Source organism: Chroicocephalus ridibundus, chromosome 4 (assembly GCF_963924245.1).
Source record: "Chroicocephalus ridibundus chromosome 4, bChrRid1.1, whole genome shotgun sequence".
Classification (NCBI taxonomy): Eukaryota; Metazoa; Chordata; class Aves; order Charadriiformes; family Laridae; genus Chroicocephalus; species Chroicocephalus ridibundus.
This window is the reverse complement of record NC_086287.1, coordinates 91,501,860-91,522,907: the sequence shown is the minus strand read 5'-3', so window position 1 is coordinate 91,522,907 and position 21,048 is coordinate 91,501,860. Positions and strand designations below refer to the sequence as shown.

The following is a 21,048-nucleotide window of genomic DNA, read 5'->3' as shown; positions in this document are numbered from 1 at the left end:
AGGTTCTCCCATGGTTCTTTCTACTTTGTCTACACAGAAAGGTAACAAGAAGGACAAAATAATGGGAAGAAATAGGACTTACCTCTGTAGACTCACCAGCAATAGGCGTCTCTTCTATTTATCTTTGAAGGTTGGTAAATGATGCTGTAAATCCTTTTGCCACAGACAGACGAGCAATGCTCACCTCACACCACCTCCAGAGAAAAACCTAGGCTGCGTAGACAGTGTGCGGTGGGAGAGGTAAACACCCCCCTGTATGAACGAATCCCTGCTATGCAGTGTGCACAGAGAAACCGTCAGTCTCCAAAGACTCTTCTAGGGATTGTCTCAACCTTGTAGGCTTCTCCACTGCTCATGAAACTATGGAACAGCTTCCTGAAGGCAACCAAAACACTTCTGTACTATAAAGCTGAATGAAGGTCTGAACTAGGCATGTCAAAATTACAGCATTTTTTTTTTATTCTTGTATTTAGAACTTCTGCAGATTGCCAACCTAGAGATGCATGCTGTGGCTTTAACGCAGACCTCTGAATTCTTGAAGATCTGTTATAATGTTTTTCCTGTTGATTCCAGCTGCTGAGTTCACGGATGCACCGATAGCACTTCAGTGTCATCTGCAGATGATGCCTGAGATCACACAACGTTTTTTCCACAAAGACCATTAGCCAGCTACATCAACAGAAACTATATTTGCTTGCATTAACATGGAAACAAGTTGAAATTAAAACATAATTTGTGATGTTTACCAAATAGATCCTTCTTTTGAAAGCCAAGGTACTTAATCCACCTTAGACTTCATATGAGGAGGCAAGAGTTGTGTACAGACGTCTCCCCATCCAAACAGGCCAGACAACCGTTGCCATGAGAAGTTCTAGTGATCCCAAGGATGACTTCACTGCCAGACTGAAGAGCTACCCTGACACCTAGTGCTAGATGGTGTCTTCTTGAAAACCACAGAAAACTTCTCAAAGCAATGAAACCCACTGCTCTTCCCTCCTGTGTTAAATTACAGGCAGTTTCTCGCTCTGTGAGTTCTCTGTTATGGTTTCAGGGCAGAAGGGAAGCAATGCAGAAGGACTCTCACCTTCTCCAGCTGAGCAGGTAGAGCAAGACTGGTGTGGGTGGAGCTGGTGGGACAGTGAAGTCTTGCCTGCTCCTGGAAATGCAGTGCTCAGCCGCCCGGCCTCTCAGTGCCAGGCTCCGCTTTCAGCTCTGGTATCCTGCAGTAGGCACCAGCCCAACGCTGGCCTCTGACTTGGTTTGCTTTTCCACCCTTCAAGCAAGCCTTGGCCTCCTGCAAAGCTCTCTGAGCAGCTGCTTGTGCACTGCAAACTGCCTGAGCTGGCAGCTCAAACCCATCCGGCATTGAACAACACCTCTGAATCAACATGGAAAATGCCCGGTCAAATAAAGGATCACCTTCTACTTGGGTCACCATCACTATCCTCTTTAGAGTAGTGTCCATCAGCTCCTGTTTGGGCAATAGAAACGAAGGTGCCAAGAACCGAGTGAGCTTCTGACCCACAAAGGTGGCACCTCTAGAAGGGGACACTGGTGGTAGATGTTTTTTGCGGGTCTGTCGCCTCCCTTCCAGAGGACAAAATGACTTTTGTCTCCCTGCGCGTATGGTTTCTGAGCACTTCCAACAACTAAGATTTGAAAGATTCGTCCTTTTTTTTCATAATTCAAAGCCAAGCGTACGTCAAGAACACACAACTGAAACTAGGCGGAGTTGAAAAATACACTGGTTGATTTTTTATTGAGCACCAAAGTGGCAGAACGTGTACACGTCTAAGCACCGGGGACACAAACCGGGAAGGGTCTGCCTGGGGCTGCCGCAGATCCTCGGCTGCTGCAAGGCAGAGCAGCTCCAGTGGCACCGCTCGAGGATCCGGAAGGCCAGGAGCATCGCTAGCACACAGTGATACACGTGAAGTCTGTTATAGCACCAAACATGCTTTAAAGTGTACAGGGGAACATTAAAAACAACCTACGTTAGTGATTTCCTACTGTGCTTCAAAAGACTGTTGTCAAGCCATTCGTCTTTGGCGAGAAGATAAGCTGAGAACAACTCATTTGGTCTGTGTTTTCTTTTCAACGTGTGATGGATGTCAGCGTTGAAAACACAGCATTTAGACAAGTCTCTTTTGTGGCTTTTGTTTCCGAGATTGACAATTAATAACTTGAAAAGAATTAACTTGATAAAACACCCCAAGCATTATAGCACCACAAGGAAGGGTGATGTCGTTGATAACACCCAGTAAACAGAAATTCATCAACAAATTATGAATTTGTCAATTTTCTTTTTTAAAAATTCCTTTTGCGTCCCATCCAGCAAGGAGGTCAGGTTTGTGCTTTTGTAGCTACAACAAAGCAGTCCCTGAAGTGAATGTGTCTGCTCAAATGAAGCATATTCTTGGATGCTTTGCAAGAACAGGTTGAGAGCTGGAGTTTTAATCTTGCAAATTTGTTAATGCTCAAGACATGTTTTTCAACTGGATCCTCTGATGGTTTTAGGCACTGATTTTTTTTTTTTATTTTGAAACGGAACAATTTGGCATTAGCTCTTTGTGACTTAGCAGTAACCACTGAAGTGCTTTGCTCATTTAATCAGCATTTGATTTTTCTGCAAAAAGTAACGCTGACAAAAAGCAACCCATTTCGCTGAGCAGCACCAAGGAGCGAGGCTGCACTAAGACTTTCATTATGAGCTGCGTTGCTTTAAGTTGTCAAGCAGTGTCAGTGGCAAAGCAGCAAGTTTCTGGCCTAAACTGAGATTGTCATGGACGGACTCCTGTCTCTCAGCAGGAGTTAAGAGATTGTATATGATAAAATCCTAGAAATAGCTCTGTCCGAATACGCGAGTTGCATTTAATGCCTAGAACTTGGAACAAAGGCACAAAGAAGTGAACGGAGTTCAACAAATGAAGATATTTAGGAAAACGTGGAGCCCTTCATCTGTTCCTTTGCTCTGTAAAGCATCAAGGAGCGTGCCTGTTTGTGAGAGGAAACAGAAGGGCAGTTTGGCACCTTTCATCTCTCCAGCTGCAAAAGTCATATGCAAAGTATCAAGTGTTTTATAGGCATCTTAGCTTTGGCTGAAAACATTTGGTGAGCGGAAAAAAACCCCATACTTTAGGGGTGGAGGCAGGCGCTTGTATTTGTGAATTGGGTATTTATATACACCGCTACTACTCTGCATATTAAAATGCTAATTTTATGCATGCAGATGGGGACACGTACTAAACAAGGGAGCGTACATGGCTGCTTTTGCTTAGCAATTCTGGCAGATTTGTCAAAATGAAATGCAACTGTCCCTTTAGGACTGCCACAGAAAAGGAAAACATTCGTAGAAAATGTGTTTTCCATTTTATAATGCCAAACAGCCGAAAGAAGCTGTAAGGCCCAAATGCAAGTTACTTGACCTTAAGGATTTATGAAAGTCAACATAAAGGTACAGGACTTTCAAAAAGCAGTTGCGCATCTGCCAGGCAATCCTTTTAATCACATAAATTTATCCTGCTTTTTCTTTTCTAATACATGCAACAAATAATCCAGACTTCAGCCCTCTTGCTGAGGTTTCGTAGGTACGAAACCACAGACGTACATTTTGTGAGTATTAACTGTGCTGGCTAGAACCAACAACTTCACAAGACTGGCACACAAGCGTGTCTGCTTAGATATTCTAGAAAGAAATCTATTCCAACATTGGCTCTCAATCTGCAGCTCACCAGACTGAGAAGGTAAAGGAAAGTAACTTAAAAAAAAAAAAATATTTATAAAACCTGTTTTGCTCCTAGTTCAGAGTTCCTCAAATTCTTAAGATTTCAGGTGCAGCCTTGTAAACTGGGTGTTGAACCTGGTGAACCCTTGGTATCAACAGGAAAAGAATAAACCTGCAGGTTTCTTCCAACTTTAAGCTTATGAAAAGGCTTATTTGTAGTTGTTCGGGACAGGCAGGCGCTGGATTTGATCCAGGGAGCCCCTGTAGTCCTACATTCTTGCCTATTTTAACGCAACTTAGATATGATAGTTAGGTACAATCCTGACGTCACTTCATTTTTATAATACTGAGTTATGTTCATGGTCATGAAATCTGAATCAGTCACATAATACGCACAGAAAGGGCAGGCTCTGTTCCAGCAGCCTGATAATGGTGCTGTGGCTTATAGGGATCTGCTCAGAGGTATTTACATTTCACGGGTAGAAGGGCAGCTGATAAACAGTGTGGTTTCTTGCAGGGGATCACATTTCTCCCCCTGCTGATAGGCTTAAAATCTAGACTTATCCTGTTCTTGAATAACGAAGTCTTTTTATCACTGGTGGGCAGGGATCGGGGTAATGCTGGAGACGTGCTCACGGAGATTTGGGACCAGAATTCTTCCAAAACAGAATACTGCTGGGTAAAGCATTCCTTGACAGCTGCTTAACAGAATGGTCCAGCTGGGTGAAAATCAAACCAAAAAAAAAAAAAAAAAAAAAAAAAGAAAAAAGGAATTAAAATATTTATCCTTCCTGGGATGTTTGCACAGAACTTGTCCTTATGTAGCTGTGTGATCTTAACAGTCAGCCTGAGGTAGGTACACAAAAGACACACTGAACTGCTTTGTTTTCTTAACTGCCAGTTAAGCTCAAGTTAGTTTTAAAGCGAAGCTGAAAGTGTTGAGAAAACTCTCTCGGGACAGAACCATTGGTATAACAAATATTTTCATTCTCGCCTAATTCGAAGCCTGATAAAATGATTGGAGCTTTTTCAGCCGGCTTCGCTCTGGCCAGATACAAGTACATTTACTCACATGAGTGGGTGACACTGTCCAGTGCCACTGGTCACACGCATAAAGTTACCCCACAAAATCACCCATGTGCCTAAGGATTTGCAAGACTGACCCTTATTGCAATCAGTCCAGAATAAAGAGCTTTTTGATTTGTCTTGCAGGAGCAGCTGCGTTAGAAAAAGCCCCTAAACAGAAAGTTTAGGGCTCACAAAGTTTTGCAACATTTAGTTTTCATCCCGACAATCACTCCAACCTCTAAACACCCACAAGGCAAAGGTTCTTCAAAGAAATCAGGTGCATCTTGTGAAATTACAATAAAAAGTGGGAGGGGGAGAGTAAGAGTTGGGAAAGGTATCAACTTCTCCACGGACAGTTTGCAGAGCTCCATCGCCAACGCCACAGGTTCTCAGGACACTTTTACAGCACCATCTGTTTGTTGGCGTAGGTGTTCCAGCTCAATTCATGGAGCCTTGAGGTATGCACCTGTACGTAGTTTTAAGGTGCTGTCCTTATGCTGGCGTAAGGGAGGTAATTTCACGCTCAAACAACCATTTTTAAAAATAACTGCATACGAAGCACCAGCTATTTTCGCCCAGCTTTCCCTTTATTCCCAGGACACTTACCCAGGCACACTTCTGATTAGCCTAAATGCTTCTGTTGGTTTTTCACGTAGCCGACCACATTGTTGGAATTGCTTCCTGTAACACAAATACCAGCAAAGTTAGATTTTCAGTTAGTCTGTGGCAAATGTTTCTTCAAGATCCTCTAAGCAGTACAGTTTTACTGGTCTCATTATTTAGCAGTTCTCTGGGAGGGCTGTGGTAGCCTTCTGGACAGAGGAAAGGAAATCCTCTCATAGTTTTATCAGCTAAACTGGCCGAATTCAGCTGTTCGTAAATGTTATCATATCACAGATGTTGCCCAGTTAAATCTCAATACCAGTTCCAATCTGATCTGACTGTCCCCCTCTGGATCCAAGAATTAGCAGAAAACAAGAGCTTTGAAGCCTTGAGAAAAGAGCTCTTCTGGAAGATCCTTCTCCTTTCTTTGAGGCCCATGTCAACCAATTTGTGCAAGGGACCTGACACCTCTTGTAGTTTCAGACGACTGTTTCACTGGGCTCCAGTCATCTCCTATCACATACCACAATGCAAGCTCTTGGCAAAAGACGCTGCTTTTGACAGAGTTCTGCGTTCATCTGCAAGGAGTCCTGCACCATGAACAAAGCTCCAGAAATATATTTAATAACAAAAAATTATTGGATTGGGTGTTTCCCACCCCTTGGGTGGGAACCCCTGGCAGAAGGCTGCACCATTTAACACATTATGTCACAGCTGGAGATAATGATTCTCAAGAGTCTACAACCAGGGCATTGCAGATCTTAAAATAAGATCTTTTGACCAAGTCATACAGAGTTGAGACTAAAGTACGTCCTTTTGCTATGCACAACCCTTCATTTCATAAGCAGCAAATGCCTTGTGTGCAATGCAGCAACTATAAGGCTTAATAAGAGCAAACACTTCATGCCAGTGGCTTACCAAAATATTCCTTGTAATACTTATGCCTCAGGTTGCGTCCATCTGAAAAAGAAGGTACGTACTGAGAACGTATCCAGTCAGCCTTCACCCTTTGTGTTAAACTACGGCCTTCCGTGTGCAGCACAAAGAAATTACAGATACAGAAATAATAACCTCACAAACAGGAAAATAAAAGATCTCTGTAGCTGAAGTAGTGTAGGCTGCTATAAACCTCTTATAAAACTGTTTAGATTATTCAACTGTGCGGACACAACTCACTTTCCCTGAGAGTGGTTAATTGCTGGCCACTACCACATTATGTTTTTTTCAGTAACTATGAGTCAAGGATCACAGACTTTCTCCAGTGAAAGAAAATGTGGGTCAAATTTCAGACCATCTATTAGTGTTTTACATAATTCAAATTCCAGCTAGGTTTTTCTGTTTACCATTTATATTGTTATTTAAGCTCTTAGACATACATATGTCTGAGCCATACAGCTATACATTACATTAGTTACTACAGATGTTATTAAAGAAAAAGTTATCAAAGAATTAATAAGATGATCAAAAAGCCCTGGAAGAAGTCCTGGTCTTTTATGGAAGCAGTTCAGAGATCTGGTTTGATGCTGCCCCTGGCTTTTACAGTGACCAGATGGCAAAACTGTTGTCTCACGTCTCTACACTGAGAAGATTTGTAGCCCAGTGCAGACACATATCCTGCCATTCAATGAAGTTACACATACCTAGACATGTTACGAGCTTTCCTGGAAAATAGCTTGGGCTGTGTAAGTTCCCTTCTTGGGCAAGTGTGTCAGCAGAACAAAGGGAACAATGTTTTGGATGCAGAAGTCAAAACTGCAATTTGAAACTCCTATTTCTTAGTTAAGTGTGTAGTAATGTAGAAATATTTCTATTTTTCATGCTGCGTAATAATGGCACATGCAGGTTACTACCTGCTCTGCTTACACAATCCCAGAGGACACTGGCATACAGAGCAAACAAGAAGCGTGTCCCCTGCTTTGGGTATGTCACAGAGCTCAGCCAACATCAAGGGCATTAGAGACTTGAGATTGCTGCAGAGTGGGGACTGTCTCCCAGCCCGGCTGTCACACACTGCCGTGGGACATTGGGCTGCTCAGGAAACCCAGGAAGAGCAGATGTACCACCAGGTCTCCTTCAAAGCCAGTGAGAGCACACCGTCCCTTACTGGTGTTTGCATGACAGAATGAGAAAGGAAGGGAGATTTCCAGTTGACTGACCTGGATTTCCACGCAGCTTGATGCACTGGCCCCTGTTAGGGATTCCTTCAGCCGTGTTACCCGGGTTGATGATATGGCATTCGTAGCCTGTGGGGCAATGCAGAGGCTCATCTCCGTCCTCAGTGGTACTGCAGGCCTCAGCTGCAAAAGAAGCCTGCAGGTCATAAATTATGGCTTTAACACACACAGGTAACCAAAATATGACACGACAACCACCTTCTTCTGTATCTCCTCCAGACAGGATCTCAGACCACTTCCCATGCGAGGGTACCAAGGAGCTAACACCTCCAAAGAAGCCAGGCAGAGCAGGTGATCCAGTTCACACCTCACATAAAAACTGACGCGTCTCACCTGATATGGGGAGTGCAGGTCAGCCCAACTACCTGTAAGGACGCCCTCACCACAGCCTGTTGTGCAAGGTCTGTGCGAGGGCTGGAGAGCAGTGAAAACAGACCACCCCTGCCCACCACGCTCGCACTGATGGGTCATCCCTCCAAGCAGCTATACCCTCCAAGCAGCCATAAGTCTGTTCCAGCCAGTGTTTCAGGTTGGGTGATAATAATCAGGGAAACATGACCAGGACGCTGTCAGTTTGCTGCTTTGTTCTTTGCTCCACACCCACTAACTTAGTGATGAATTTAAACCTCAGCTGTGACTCACACCGGAGCAAGGCAGTACCACCCCCTGTTACAAACGGAGGCTTTAACTGCCTTGACCCTGGGTATCCAGCAAGTGCAAAGCAGAATAAGACAGCAAAGCAGGACTCACAGGCAGTGTTTGTGTCCATTAAACATACAGACTACACAGGGACGCTCCACCCTTTCATTTGCCAGGTTTTTAATTTCATGGACCTCTGCTGTAATTCTCATGCCATGACTGATGGTTCTTATTTCACTAATTACTCCCTCAAGCTGAGATGAAGGTGTTAAGATAAGAACAAATAATATAAGCATGACAAGGATGGATGAGGAGGAACCTATTTTATCTTATTTCTAGCAGTGCAACTCCAGTGAGCTGGAGGCAGAATTTTCTCTTGAAGAACTAGGAGTTTCCATAATAGATGAGAGTCAAGGTTCAGCGAGCCTGATACCATCTGTATAAAACCAAAGAGGGTAATTTATTGGCACTACCTGTGTCTGATCAAAAGCTGGAATAGCCTTTCCGTGAAGAAATTAAGAACATCAGGCATACATACATCTGGGAATGTCTCGTAGAAGAAAACTCTTACCACCTCCCCACTCCCTCCTTGTCTCAATTTGAGGTTTTGGAAAAAATTCATTAAAAGACCTTTCTCTATGGAATTATCCTGAAAAGCCCAATCGCATTAGCAGTTCCCAAGCTTAGATGCTCCCAGCTCCATGTCAGCTTGACACAACTCTGCAGCAGTTTGCCAGGGCTCTTGTTCAAAGCAGCCTTCAGACCCAAGAGCCACAGCCCCAGCCCCAGCCCAAGGCATCTGTGCAATGAGGCCACTCTGGATTAAAAAGTCTCCTAATCCAAGTCCGCCCACAGTCTATCAGGAAGCTGGCAGAAAATACATGTATGCTGACAAAGCCTTTGTCTTAAAAAAAGATATATTTCTACTTATTTCAAGTTCCACTTCCATGCAGTATTCCTAGTGCTCTGCTGGACAAGCCATATCCATAAAAAGCAACTGATTTACTGCACCAGAAGCTAGCCCCCAGCACCACACAGTCTTATTCCTATGGAAACTCCAGACAAACCCCAGCAGCCCCAGCATCCCAACATTCCTGGCAAGCCCTGTGTATGATGAATATATTATTTAGTGCCTTCGTATAATTACAGATCATAGAATCATAGAATGGTTTGGGTTGGAAGGGACCTTAAAGATCATCTAGTTCCAACATGCCTGCCCTGGGCAGGGACACCTCCCACTAGACCAGGCTGCTCAAAGTCCTACCCAACCTGGCCTTGAACACCTCCAGGGATGGGGAAGCCACAACTTCTCTGGGCAACCCGTCCCAGAGAAGAACAGAGAAGAGAAGACAGTGATATGTACTGTACCTTGTAAGACTTCCTCTGGGCCATCCAAAAGCCACCCATTTCCTCCCAGCCAGCGGGGTTTGGGCTGAACCAACCAGTCTAGAACTGTAAAAGACAGAAACAAGAAACCACAGAGTCAAGGTGGAGTAGCCATAGGGCACATAGTTATGGAAAAGTCACAAATTTCCTCTAACAGCCAGTGACGAGGCTGCCAGGCTCCTGAAAGATGGATCTTAGTTTTCAGAAAAATCCTAACATTCATGCTCTTGCTGTCCCAGTGGCAAGAGAGCCACGGATGTTATCCAGGGCCACAAGAACCTGGTGCCATGAAGGCCAAAGCAGCTGTGGTTTCCCATCCTCCGTTCCCACGGCACGGATCAGATGAGATGGCTGCCTCACGTTTGTGAGCACTAATTCAGACTGGGATTACTTCTTTTCCTGAATATATAATCCAAAGGAAAAATAAACGGCCTCAAATGATTTCTAGCATTTGTGCTGGTGGAATTTATGCAACACTAGCTGGCCTTAGATAATTTTTTGATTCAGCAATCATCCCAGAAATCAGAAGTGTGGGACTGAAGCTTTATTCTCAACTCACACTCAAACCATGCCTCCCATCCGAGACCCAATCCACATGGGGATGACTACCATCATTTCTGCATGCTTCCCTCTACCAGTCTGATCGCTGGGTCCACTCTACCTGGCGGTGGCTGTACGGACTCCAGGCAGGCATAAATGCAGCCGTTGTAGCAGCAGCGCTTGTGCCTTTCACACTCTGAATCTGACCGGCAGCTGGGCACCTCGCAGGCTCGGTCGGGCAAAGTCTGGGGCGGTGGGGGGCAGCGGTCGTTCTTCTGGTAGTGGGAACTGTGAGAATGAAGAGGGTACTCATAATCCTTGCAAAGAAAAGAAAAGGAAACAAAGGTTTGGCATAAGGTGAATACCAAACATCCCATCAGTTGAAACAGAAGAGGGGTTTTCAAAGTGGTTTTCAAGTATTCATTAGAGAGGAGAATTAACTGTTCAGCTCCCCCAGCCCTGTCTTCAGCACACTGAAGAGTGAGCTGTATTATCACCTTAGCTCACTGCTTTGGAAACACCAAACCACCAAACTATTGTGTGGAATTCATTTTATAATTAAGGTTATTGTAATGACAATGAGGAGGTAAAAAAAAATCCTTTAAAGTCTTTTATGTTTGTCCGGAAAACAGAGAGAAAGACTCCAGGCATCATCATGACGAGCACACCAAAACACTTTGATAGTAAAGCAGGGGAAATGACGACGCTGTATTGTTTTAAGGTTATGTCCCCAAAGGGACCTGGAACTAATGTAGCACCTGCCTCCTCTTTCTACCTTCATCACCTTCTTCTGGACCAGAACTTATAGGGGAGTGGTACAAAGTCTTTCAAGCTTGCCCACTGTGGGGTCCTGGGTTGTTAAATTAGAAGCCATTTCTAAAACATGAGATGATCTGGGCGAGATCTCGGTGGGTGATGTCAGTTTAATCCCAAAGAAAATGAGGCTGTGTTTGACTACAGCAGAGAGGATCCCAGCAGCTCACTGCACACCGAAAGGACAAGAGAGCTTTAAAGTGGATTAACAGGCACAGGATTTTACCAGAAACATTTATAAGAGGCAGCATTCAGGTATTATTCACACTGGCAGCATGTTAGCAAGAAGGAAGTCCCTCCGGCAGAGAGGTGAATCACCGAGCCCACTCCTTTCTCACCTACGGCTAAACTACTCATCCCCGGGCTGGAGATCAGCTCCCCGGAGCCACACAACGTACTCAGAAAGGCCAAACGGTTCTCAGATTAATTAACACACATTAATCAGCTCTAGTCAAATCAAAAAATGGATTCTGGATTTGTACTCTTAAAAGAGATCAGCATCTTGCCCAAAGTGTGAAGCGAGATCTGCCATGCACTCGTTATAAGACTTTTGAGTTTGAGAGCCCTACACGTACTTGGCCTCATCACTGTTGTGTTTCGAAATCAGTGACGAACAATTGGGGTGGTTTTTCCAAGAAACAACGTGGTGCAACTGTCCCCGAGGGGGTCTCTAGAAAATTTCACCATCAGGCTATGGAGAAATTTGGGGTGAGACTAATATCCCACTTTATCTACATGCTGCTACATCCTCGTTGTTGAAATCTCCCAACGGCTCCTGTGGAGCATGTGTGCCTTTGCAAAACAGCATGTCCCCACACTTAACTGTCCAAGAAAATGTCCTAGGAGAGGCCCCAGGAGGTCCATTGCCCTGGGGACTGACCGCTGGCCTCTGCTGCTACGCGTGACCAAGCAGCAATCAATTATCCACAACGGTGAAAACAAGATCATCTTCATTCCCTTGGGAGAATTTGTAATGTAGGGAATGAGGGCAATCCCAAGGGACAAAAAAAATAACAATGTACATTTTTTGTGGTATTGATGTGAGAAATTCCATATGGTAGACCGTGTAGAATTGTATTGATAAGGGTGGTTTTTACACCAAAGCTGACCTCCGTTCTTTGAGCCATAGCTAGGGGGAAACGGAGAGCAGCAAAGCTTCTCCGCTGCCTGGTTGCACAGCCATTGAGTGTCAGCCAATGCAGAAGTATAGAGAAAAGTCTGGATGACTAAAAGTTTTCATTTCTGTTACAAGGTGTACGTTAAAGAAAATCCATATCCTGGTTCTATCTATAACAGGTTAAATAACGCGCGCGTGTGTGTCTGTGTGTGGGACGGAGAATTCCTAATATTTCCACAAATGACAGCCTCCTGCCCTGTTCCCAATATCAATAAACAATTTTCTTTTGCTTTTTCCTTAGTTGTTTCTGTTCAGTGAACAAGAAACTGCTCAAAATCCCTTCCATGAGGTTGTTTTGCCATGAATTGATAGGCTGTTTAAAAAACAAAATAGGTTTGAAAAAAAATATTTCCTAATTTTGATGATTTTTCAAGACTAAAGTGTAAAACGAGGTGTAAACTATCACGTCATCCCATTCCTCAAAAGCTGAAAACGTTCCAGTTTTGAAATAACGTGCTTTTGAATTGAAGATATTGCAAGTTCAACTTTTTTTTGCTGATGTTGTATTTTAAATAGAGAAAATGCTTGGACCAAGTATAGTTTTGGGATATAAGAGAGCATTTAACAGAAAATCTATGCAGTTCCAAACATTTAACAGGTTTTCTCGTTGGAGGGGCATTCGTCCTGGAAGGTCACAGTTTACTATTCTATTAATTGAAATGTCAGCTGCAGACTGAAATGTGACAAAAATAATACCTGAAAATAATGGATCCATGAAAAAAAACCCCCAACAACAACCAACAATTACTGCAGTTACTTCACATATGATTCGGAAACCAAGAAGCCAAAACTGCAGTGAACGGTTGACTCAACGAATGAGATTTCCGTTTGGGAACAATATAACAATTTTAGCCAAATAACTTGTACCTCATGACCTCCCTGCCCATTTCATGACCTATTGCTCTGAACCCCTTTCTTTCAAAACCTCACGGACAAAAAATATTTTTTGTGCGTTTGATCTAATAAAACCCTTGCCACTAGTTTATGTATGCATAAACCAGCCCGGTGGGAAACAGGATTCCCTCATTCCCAAATTAGCCTGGTTAAGGATGTCTCCAGGTATGGGTTACAGGCTCTCCCAGGATTCACAGTTTGGCTCTGCGCATAGCTCACATTTATTATTTTTACAGATTGTGACAACAATCAAAATTTCTTCCTTTAAGTATATTTTTCAATGCAGGAGGCGAAGTTCTCTTTCCCATGGAGAATCCTGAAATCATTTTAATGACAATATCTGCCTTAGAGCCTCAGAAACAAAGTAAGGGGAACAGTTCAGAGTTCGGCCGCGGAACCCTGGAGGTCAGTAAAGATGACTAGGACAAAGCTGAATGCAATCGCTCACTCTCATATTTTCAATAGTAACTGTGGGATGCAGCCTGCCTCCAAAATATCCCAGCTCTCTTCTATTATTTGTGCCTGAAACTGGACCCTGGGCTTGTGTCAAGGCGCAATTCTCTGCTCATTCATATTCTGCATGGCCGCCCCCCGGACCACGCGGGAGGTTTATTCCCAGCCTCCAGTCACCAGTTCTGCCCCTGGCAGGTATTTCCAAACACTGGCCATAAACCACCTTTTCTCTGAAACAATACACAGTCGGGAGGAATTTAGAGCCCTCCAATATTTCTGTCAGAGACCTGGAAAAACACAAATCGTCGGTGACCAAAGTTGCAAATAACAGACTGAAGGAAGGTTAAATAATCTGAAGGAAAAGACAAAAATAATAGGAATAATAGTCTCCTGCTATTGACTCTGGATGCGTAGTTTTGGTTCTGGTGTCTGCAGTACTGGAAGACTGTTGCAAAATTAGGGTGGGCTCAAAGAAGATGCACAATAGTGATTAGAGGATTGGAAAGCAGGGAATACAGTGCAAGATTTATATGTGTGCACGCAGGTTTCAAAGGGGAGGCTGAGGTAAATACATTTCTGGAAGAACATTACAGCAGCTGCAAGGATTTCTTCATTTCTGGAAATCTTTAAAAGAAGGCTGGATTTTTTTCTAAAATGATTGATGCAGTTGAGACTGGAATAAAATCAAGACTGCCCCAGGTTTTCCCAATAGACGTGTGGGTGTCTTGATAATGAATTGAAGCCCACTCCCAGGTAGGTCCCTCCCTCTGCCCTTTGGGAAGAGTCCACAGCCTGTGCAGGGGCTGCAGAACACCAGCTGCAAATCACTAAATTTGACAAGCGTCCCTCTGGCTGTAAAAGACATGGATTTGCTAAAAGCTGGAAGCCCAGCTCCTCCATCCCACTGTGACTGCCAGTTTTTTCTTCTCGCTGCATTCCCTCTCCTCTTTCTCCCTTCTCCTTTCCCACTTGACCCCTCCTTGCCAACCACCCGCCCTTCCTCAGAGTTCTGAATGAAAAACTCCTGGCCAGACCTCAAGCCAGCTCCTCATCGTAGCACCTGCTCATCATTCTGCAGCCAGCAGCTTGGTGGAGGCACTCCTCCTACTGTAGGCTCAGGTTTTTTGGACTCAGACAACATCACTCTCAGTCAACTCCCCACCCCTCACCACCTCCTCCCCCTGCAGACCTTGCCCACGTCCTTCTGGGGGTTCCATAGGGCTGTCTATGGCCCATCTCCTGCAGGGCTGCACGTTGCCGTGAGCACATCCATCTGTTACCCCTCTGTCCAAGTGATTCACAAATCAGCTGTTCCACCCACAGCCTCTGATTTTTGAACTGGAGGAAACACAGAGCATTTGGTAGAAAAGCAAGCATCTCTCTGAGAAACAAGAGGGGCTGCCAAAACAGACTCTTGGTGGATAAGAGGATGGAGAGCGGATGCCTTCCTCCTTACAAGGCTTTGAGGAGAAGGAAAAAGAAAAGCACTTTTTTTTCCCTAGATAAGATGTTTCTGTCAATATGAGCAATTCTGGCTGAGCTTGCCAGAGCAGTAGCACCTGGGTTCATGGCTGCCAGAAAAAACAGTCCTTTGAAGAGCTGCAGATTGAAAGGAGAGGATATATCCTCAGGGGAGCGGGCTCTGTGCCTCTACAGAGCACATTATCGGAAGATCAACATGTAAATTCTTGTTCTGCTCCCGTCCTATCTCTCTGGGTCATCTAATTCATAGCTACTGTTGAATTTGAGCTTCACGTTGAAATATGACAGAAGAACATACTAATAAATACACTTTCTAGTGAGTGATTCTGACCAACACAGCTCTTCATGTCACCATTTTCCAATTAAAGCGCAAACCAGACGATACCCTGTCCCAAGGGAAGCTACAACGAAGAAAATTTCTTGTTGTAAAATACTGGGGTGCCTTTCAAATGTTAGCACAATGTTTTCTGCAAGATTTCAAGGAGACAAGAGCACCCTATTTCAGTTCATTCAGCACGGGCAAAAGACACGTCACACTTCTGAGTCAGCAATCGCACAAACCAAACGTAGCTGTCCCCCGACATCACTCTAGATGTCCTGGTCAAAAAAAAAAGATCCTTTTTAAATTAAAAGCTTTTTTATGCAGCAGCAGAAAACAGGTGGAGGAGTCCCTCTGTGACGTCAAGGAGCTGTTCATGCACATGCGATGCCTGGGAGATGCAATCAAGCCTGAGCACGGGAAAACGGACTGGCTGGGGCTTGCACCTGAGCGATTCAAGGGGCAGAAGCCTTGGATCAGTGCTGGCTTCTCAGGGGACTTCAATGGAGTAAGTCAAAATTTCAGATTCTTTTTTTTTTTCTTTCTAAACAGCATCTCCTGAAAGTCAAGCTATCTTTTTTTTCCCCCTCCCTGTTTCCTCCATGGCCATTTCTAATGGCCTTTTGTCCCAGACACACCAGAACAAGACCCAGCACCATCGTTTTCTCTGCTCACAGTAACCTGTTGCTGCTTCAGTTTCAATTCCAGCACTACTGCTCCGAGTACCATTGGTTTGGGGGTTGCGCTCCGTACCCCACGCAGGTCTCCCAAAAGCGGGCAGGGACAGACGGTGCCCCTGAGGGGCTGCCAGGGTGTGGGCAGCAGAGGGGACCTCTGCTCCTAGAGGACATGCCAGGCAAGGCACAGCCACGAGAAGGGATTTCTCTATCAGCTCCTTATGCCCATTTAGGTGACCAGCACGTTACTCGACACCGTGGATCTGGAGGTCTCTGTGCTCCAGTGATTTACAAAACCCCAGGCAATACCACTATCCCTCTAGCACACAGTATCACCAGGAGTTGGAGACATTTACCCAAAGTTACCCCAAAAGGCAGTGGAGGAACCGGGCAGGGAACCCTCCTCTAAGCAATAAATCATGTTATTTCACTAAATCTATCCCCAGACATGTAGGTTTTGCATTCCCCTTCTCCCCATCCACCCTTCCCTTGGTGCCCTATGCAGTTTCTAGGAAAAGCAGTGACGCTGCCATACCAATGTCTTCTCGCTGTTCCAAGCATGCTTTCCAAGTTTCCCATTGCAGCAGCTAGGTGGCAAAAGTTTAGTACAGCCTGGGAAACTTAATGCAACCCTTTTATAAAGAGACAGCCTGCAGATTCAAATACTTCTTATTCTAAAATGATACACACACGTAAAGAAAACTCCCTTTTCACAGTGAGCATTCCCATCTCCCCCCAGATCGCCCCACTGCAGTTTACTCACATCATATTTCTCCGTCATTTTCAGATGTAGAGCACGCTTCCAGAGATTCCTTGCACAGCCCGAATCTGGCAGCAAAACTAAGACGCACAAGGCTGCAGTGAAGATCTTTTTACAGAAATGCATCTCTGACAGCACCCTGGAATCCACTTTCCTAAGGAGAGATGAAATAAGGAGGCTTTCAGGATCCAGACGATTCAGAGTCTTGGCAAGGAGGGAGGGAGCCGGGGAGGGAGGGAGAGCGAGCGCTGATCGCTGGTGAGAGCCGCTTTTCGCTGCGCAGCTTCTGGGAAGGGAAAGGGGAAAAAAAAAAAAAGAAAAAAAAAAGGAGCCCAGAAGCAGAAGCCAGGAGCTGCTGTTGAACTTCTTTACTCAAAGTTAGATCAGGTTCTCGGCTCACATGTTCGCACAAAGCACATGCTCTCCTTGAATGATAGATGGGAAGATTATTTGGAAAGATTATTTTTAGACCTTTGTTCCCAACATCTGGCATCCTCAGACAGCCCCATTCAAAGCCAAAGCGTGGGATCAGATGACAGCTGCCGCAGGGGGAAATAAAGGTCTTGGAGGGGTGGGCTCGGCAGCTTCTAGCAAACGGCTCACCCAAACTTTCCAAGCTACTCGGCTCTCCCTTTGTGTGCTTCCCACTGTGCCCCGAGCTGTGGTTTTGGATCATGTTTTGACAAAGTGATAACTTCATATGAAGATTGCTTGAAGGAAATGATTTAAAGACATGATAAACGTGCAGGGGCTTTAATTAAACCAAGTTGACGTTAGCTTTCTGCCAATGATTTCGAAGAAGGGGAAGACGTGGCCATTGAGGAAAAAATAAATCCATATGCATGGGTGGGGAACAGGGAAGGAAGACCATTTACAAATGACATGACCAAATGGAATGTGAGGAAGGGGACATGAGTCAGCCTGTGCCTGACAATGGGAGAGACGGGGAGGCTGGACGTGGGGTATTAGACACCGACGTGGCCATTCAGACACCCAAGTGCCTGAAGGACAAGAATGGACTTATGAAATCAGGCTGAAAGCATCCCAGCATCCTGCCTGGGATGGGGACAGAGGCAGGTGCCAAAGCAAAAGTACGAGAACAGGGTAACTGTTACATTTACACGAGTATAGATACATCTATACATATGTATATGTATTTGTATATGTATATGTAAATGTATATGTATGCATGCATATACTTTCACAGCCTTCAGTAATGTTGTTCAGGGCTTCCTGAGCCAAATGTGGGGGCTGTTTATTTTATAATCCTCCATAAATTTTTCCTCCAGCAGCTTGTCCAGCCTCCACCTGCAATGAAGGAAGAATCGGAACCACAAAGCTAGCTGAGATACAAGCACTATGCCCGGCTTGCCTTTACTATTTCCCCCAAGTACAGCCTCGCAGACCACGGTGGAGACTCGCTGGATGCATTGGGTTTACTGTATACCTGCTGCAGGAGGGGTCTGCACAGCAGCGTCAGACCTTGTGCACAAATACAAAAAGATCTTCCGATTCTTCCTTATACCAGAAAGCTGTGGCAAGTCACTTTGATCCATGCCTAAGTGTCGATAGCTGCGTGTAGGTGGTGGCCAAAGGATTTCATCTCCAAGCTTGCCAGAATATGTTGAGGGGAATCTGAAGAACAAGTGAGGTGCGGGTTTTAAAAGCTCTGTATTTAACTGAATGTATTTTATTTATTTAAAGGTAAGGGGCTTACAGGGTTTCTAGCAGTAACTGCTTTGGGACAGTCCTGTCCGCAACTCTACTGCTGTAGAAAGCTTCTGAGCAACAAAACCTGCTCAGTTCACGCCAGCGAATTTAGTTGGTGAGAAAAGCCAAGTAAGGACTACTGTTATGGGCGGGAAGTAGGGAAAGAAGGGTGGGGAAATGGAATGAAGAGTTAAACTGGGGATAGTCACCTCCCTGACAGCTGCAGCAAAATAAGGAGGTCCTCTTGGGACTGGCAGAGCAAGCTGCCTTGCCTCTGCGTGGAGTCTATGGACTCCCAAAGGAGCTCCGATGGCAAGTCTCTTGGAAGGGATTTCTATGGAGATGCAATGACTGTATATCGCTCTGTGTTTCTATAACCTTCATCACTGCTTGAGCCACGGGTTGTTCCTGCAATAACATGACAGTCATTCCCTAAGGCATGAGCGCGGTTTTCGGGGGCTGGCAGGATTTGGGGGGACCCCATGGCACAGCTGTTTCAGGCACGGATGGGGACAGGGAACGTGCATCTGGGCTGTAGAGTCTTTCACGGCACAGAGGCTTCATGACTCTCCACCAGGCTGCTGAGAAGAGCGTCTCAGCAGAAAGCGTGGCTCCAGGTCCCTGGCACCTGCTTTGTACCATCCTGCTGGTTCTCCTCTCTCCCAGAGCTGTAGTCACCCATTTAAAACAGTATTTATCCCAGTTTTCCTTTAAATAGGTCATTTCCTCCAGGCTGTCTTCTCTTCTGCATTTAATAATGACAACTGTGGAGAACTCACGTCCACAGGTCAGTCTACAGCTATGCAAAGTGACTCCCTAATGACTGAAGTGTTACCTTCAGATGAAGGCAGAGCTCGGCACCTACGGGTCACTCACTGCCACCTCCACCCAAATCTCACCTGAATGTCATCTGAAATCAGCACCTGTGCTGGAGTTAGTGAAAGGCGCACTCAGACACCTTCAGGACATCCAGAGAGGAATATATCACTACTGTAAGACTTCGGCTTGGGGCTTTATTTTTTATTGCTCAGAGAACTTTGTCTGACACAACAGGATGCCTCCAATTCCTTTTAAAAACAAGTCTCCCCTGTTTGTTGCAATATTAACATCTGCACCTTGATAAAGCACCTTTCGGGCACAACCAGGAGCTCCCACCGATGTCCCATCTCCTGTATTGTAAGGTGACAAATGACATGACTGCTTGCACAGAATAACAAGATTTTTTTCTTTCTACTTAATTTATACCTTTGTGCTGATATTTCACTTGTCTGTGCTCTTGCTGAAACCCAACCCAGCATGAAGCAAAAACTGTTTGCGATAGATCTCCTAATTTAATTTAATTTTCGTTGTTTGTTTCATATACTTGCAATCTGGACTTGGAGCAACTAATTCTAAAGATTCATAGCTACGTCAGCCACCACTCACTGGCCTTTCTTTTGGCAGATAGACAGCTTTGACATTCACCCAGGAGAAAGCAGGATCTGTGCATTACAGTTCATGGACTGTATACCAAAGAAGCGAGAATTCTCCTGCAGGACCAAACTTCAACAGCTGGTCATGGTCTTTACATAAAAATGAATATTGATGTTATAACACTTAGGCCTCCTGAACACAACCATCTCACCCTAACTACCCGAAGTGCTGCCTGGACCGGATTATCCCTACTATCGGCTGGGGAAACTGAGGCACAGGGTGGGTGATTTGCTGAAATGAGAACTTCTTCCTTCCGCTCCACCAAACTGCTAGAGTTGTAACAGCTCAGGCTCTGTGCTTCAATGCTCTATGCTCACATTCAATAGGGAATTCTTCATGCCACCCATTTCCATTCCTCACATACTTCTACCTCCAGTCTGTCTTGGAAACTAGGCAAGAGATTTTACATTTTTTATAGGATTACGAAAAATTTCTTTAGCTGGCAACAATGGAAAGAAATATTTCTCACCTTTTCCGGATATTCTTCTTCTTGGTAGTCTCTGGCAGGGCTGCGCCATCACAGGACAACTGCAAGATAGCTTTAGCCCATTTCATATCCCCACTGCCCTCCTGTTTGGAGCCCAGTGCACACCTGAACTTTAGTCCACTCAGTTACGGAGGCTCCTCGCTCCCGCTACAGAGCAGTTCATCTCTTATCAAGTTCACTTTTAAATGGCCCATTCAGAAAATAAAACGAAACAAAAAAAAAAAGAAAGAGAAGCAGCTTTGACTTTCTGAAGAATTTCTTGTTTAACAAAGCAGTTCTTGTCAGGTTTATAGCTCCAACTATTAGTATAAAGCATTCTTAGCAGCTTGTGAAGCAATTATAGGAATCAGACACAAATCTTACCAAACACGGCCACTGGCAATAATTAGAAATTTAAAATTTACTGCTAAGCAGATTTCTGCGTTGTGTTACTTTAAATGCTAGGCATTTGATGACATATGATGTTTTTAAAACTATTATTACAAGAGAGAAAATTAACTGCCATTTTCTCTTAAACTACATCTTATCTACACACAACAGTTGGGCCACAGTCATTTAAGTGGAGCAACTCCCGCTGGTGATGGTTACATCCATACAAAGCTGCCGGAAGGCTATCCTGTGCAAAGGGCAGTAAGTGACGCTGGTACAAGACATCCTTGTGTTATTATG

At 44.7% G+C, this 21,048-nt stretch overlaps 1 protein-coding gene across 3 annotated transcripts; it reads right to left on the bottom strand.

Moving 5' to 3' along the window:
• Window positions 1-1,732: 1,732 nt before the first annotated feature.
• On the bottom strand, window positions 1,733-20,525 carry WFDC1 (WAP four-disulfide core domain 1). 3 transcript variants are annotated; one of them, XM_063334728.1, is made up of 8 exons: window positions 20,362-20,525; window positions 16,713-16,863; window positions 10,256-10,451; window positions 9,577-9,660; window positions 7,552-7,692; window positions 6,314-6,355; window positions 5,399-5,473; window positions 1,733-4,443 (listed from the first exon to the last, which is right to left on the bottom strand). In XM_063334728.1, the coding sequence occupies exons 1-7, from the start codon at window positions 20,445-20,447 to the stop codon at window positions 5,415-5,417; spliced, it is 759 nt and encodes a 252-aa protein (XP_063190798.1). In that variant the 5' UTR covers window positions 20,448-20,525; the 3' UTR covers window positions 1,733-4,443; window positions 5,399-5,414. The 3 variants fall into 3 exon arrangements, with proteins under 3 accessions (XP_063190798.1, XP_063190800.1, XP_063190799.1); XM_063334730.1 differs by lacking the exon at window positions 20,362-20,525 and adding an exon at window positions 17,313-17,385; XM_063334729.1 differs by lacking the exon at window positions 20,362-20,525 and adding an exon at window positions 17,181-17,237.
• Window positions 20,526-21,048: the final 523 nt, after the last annotated feature.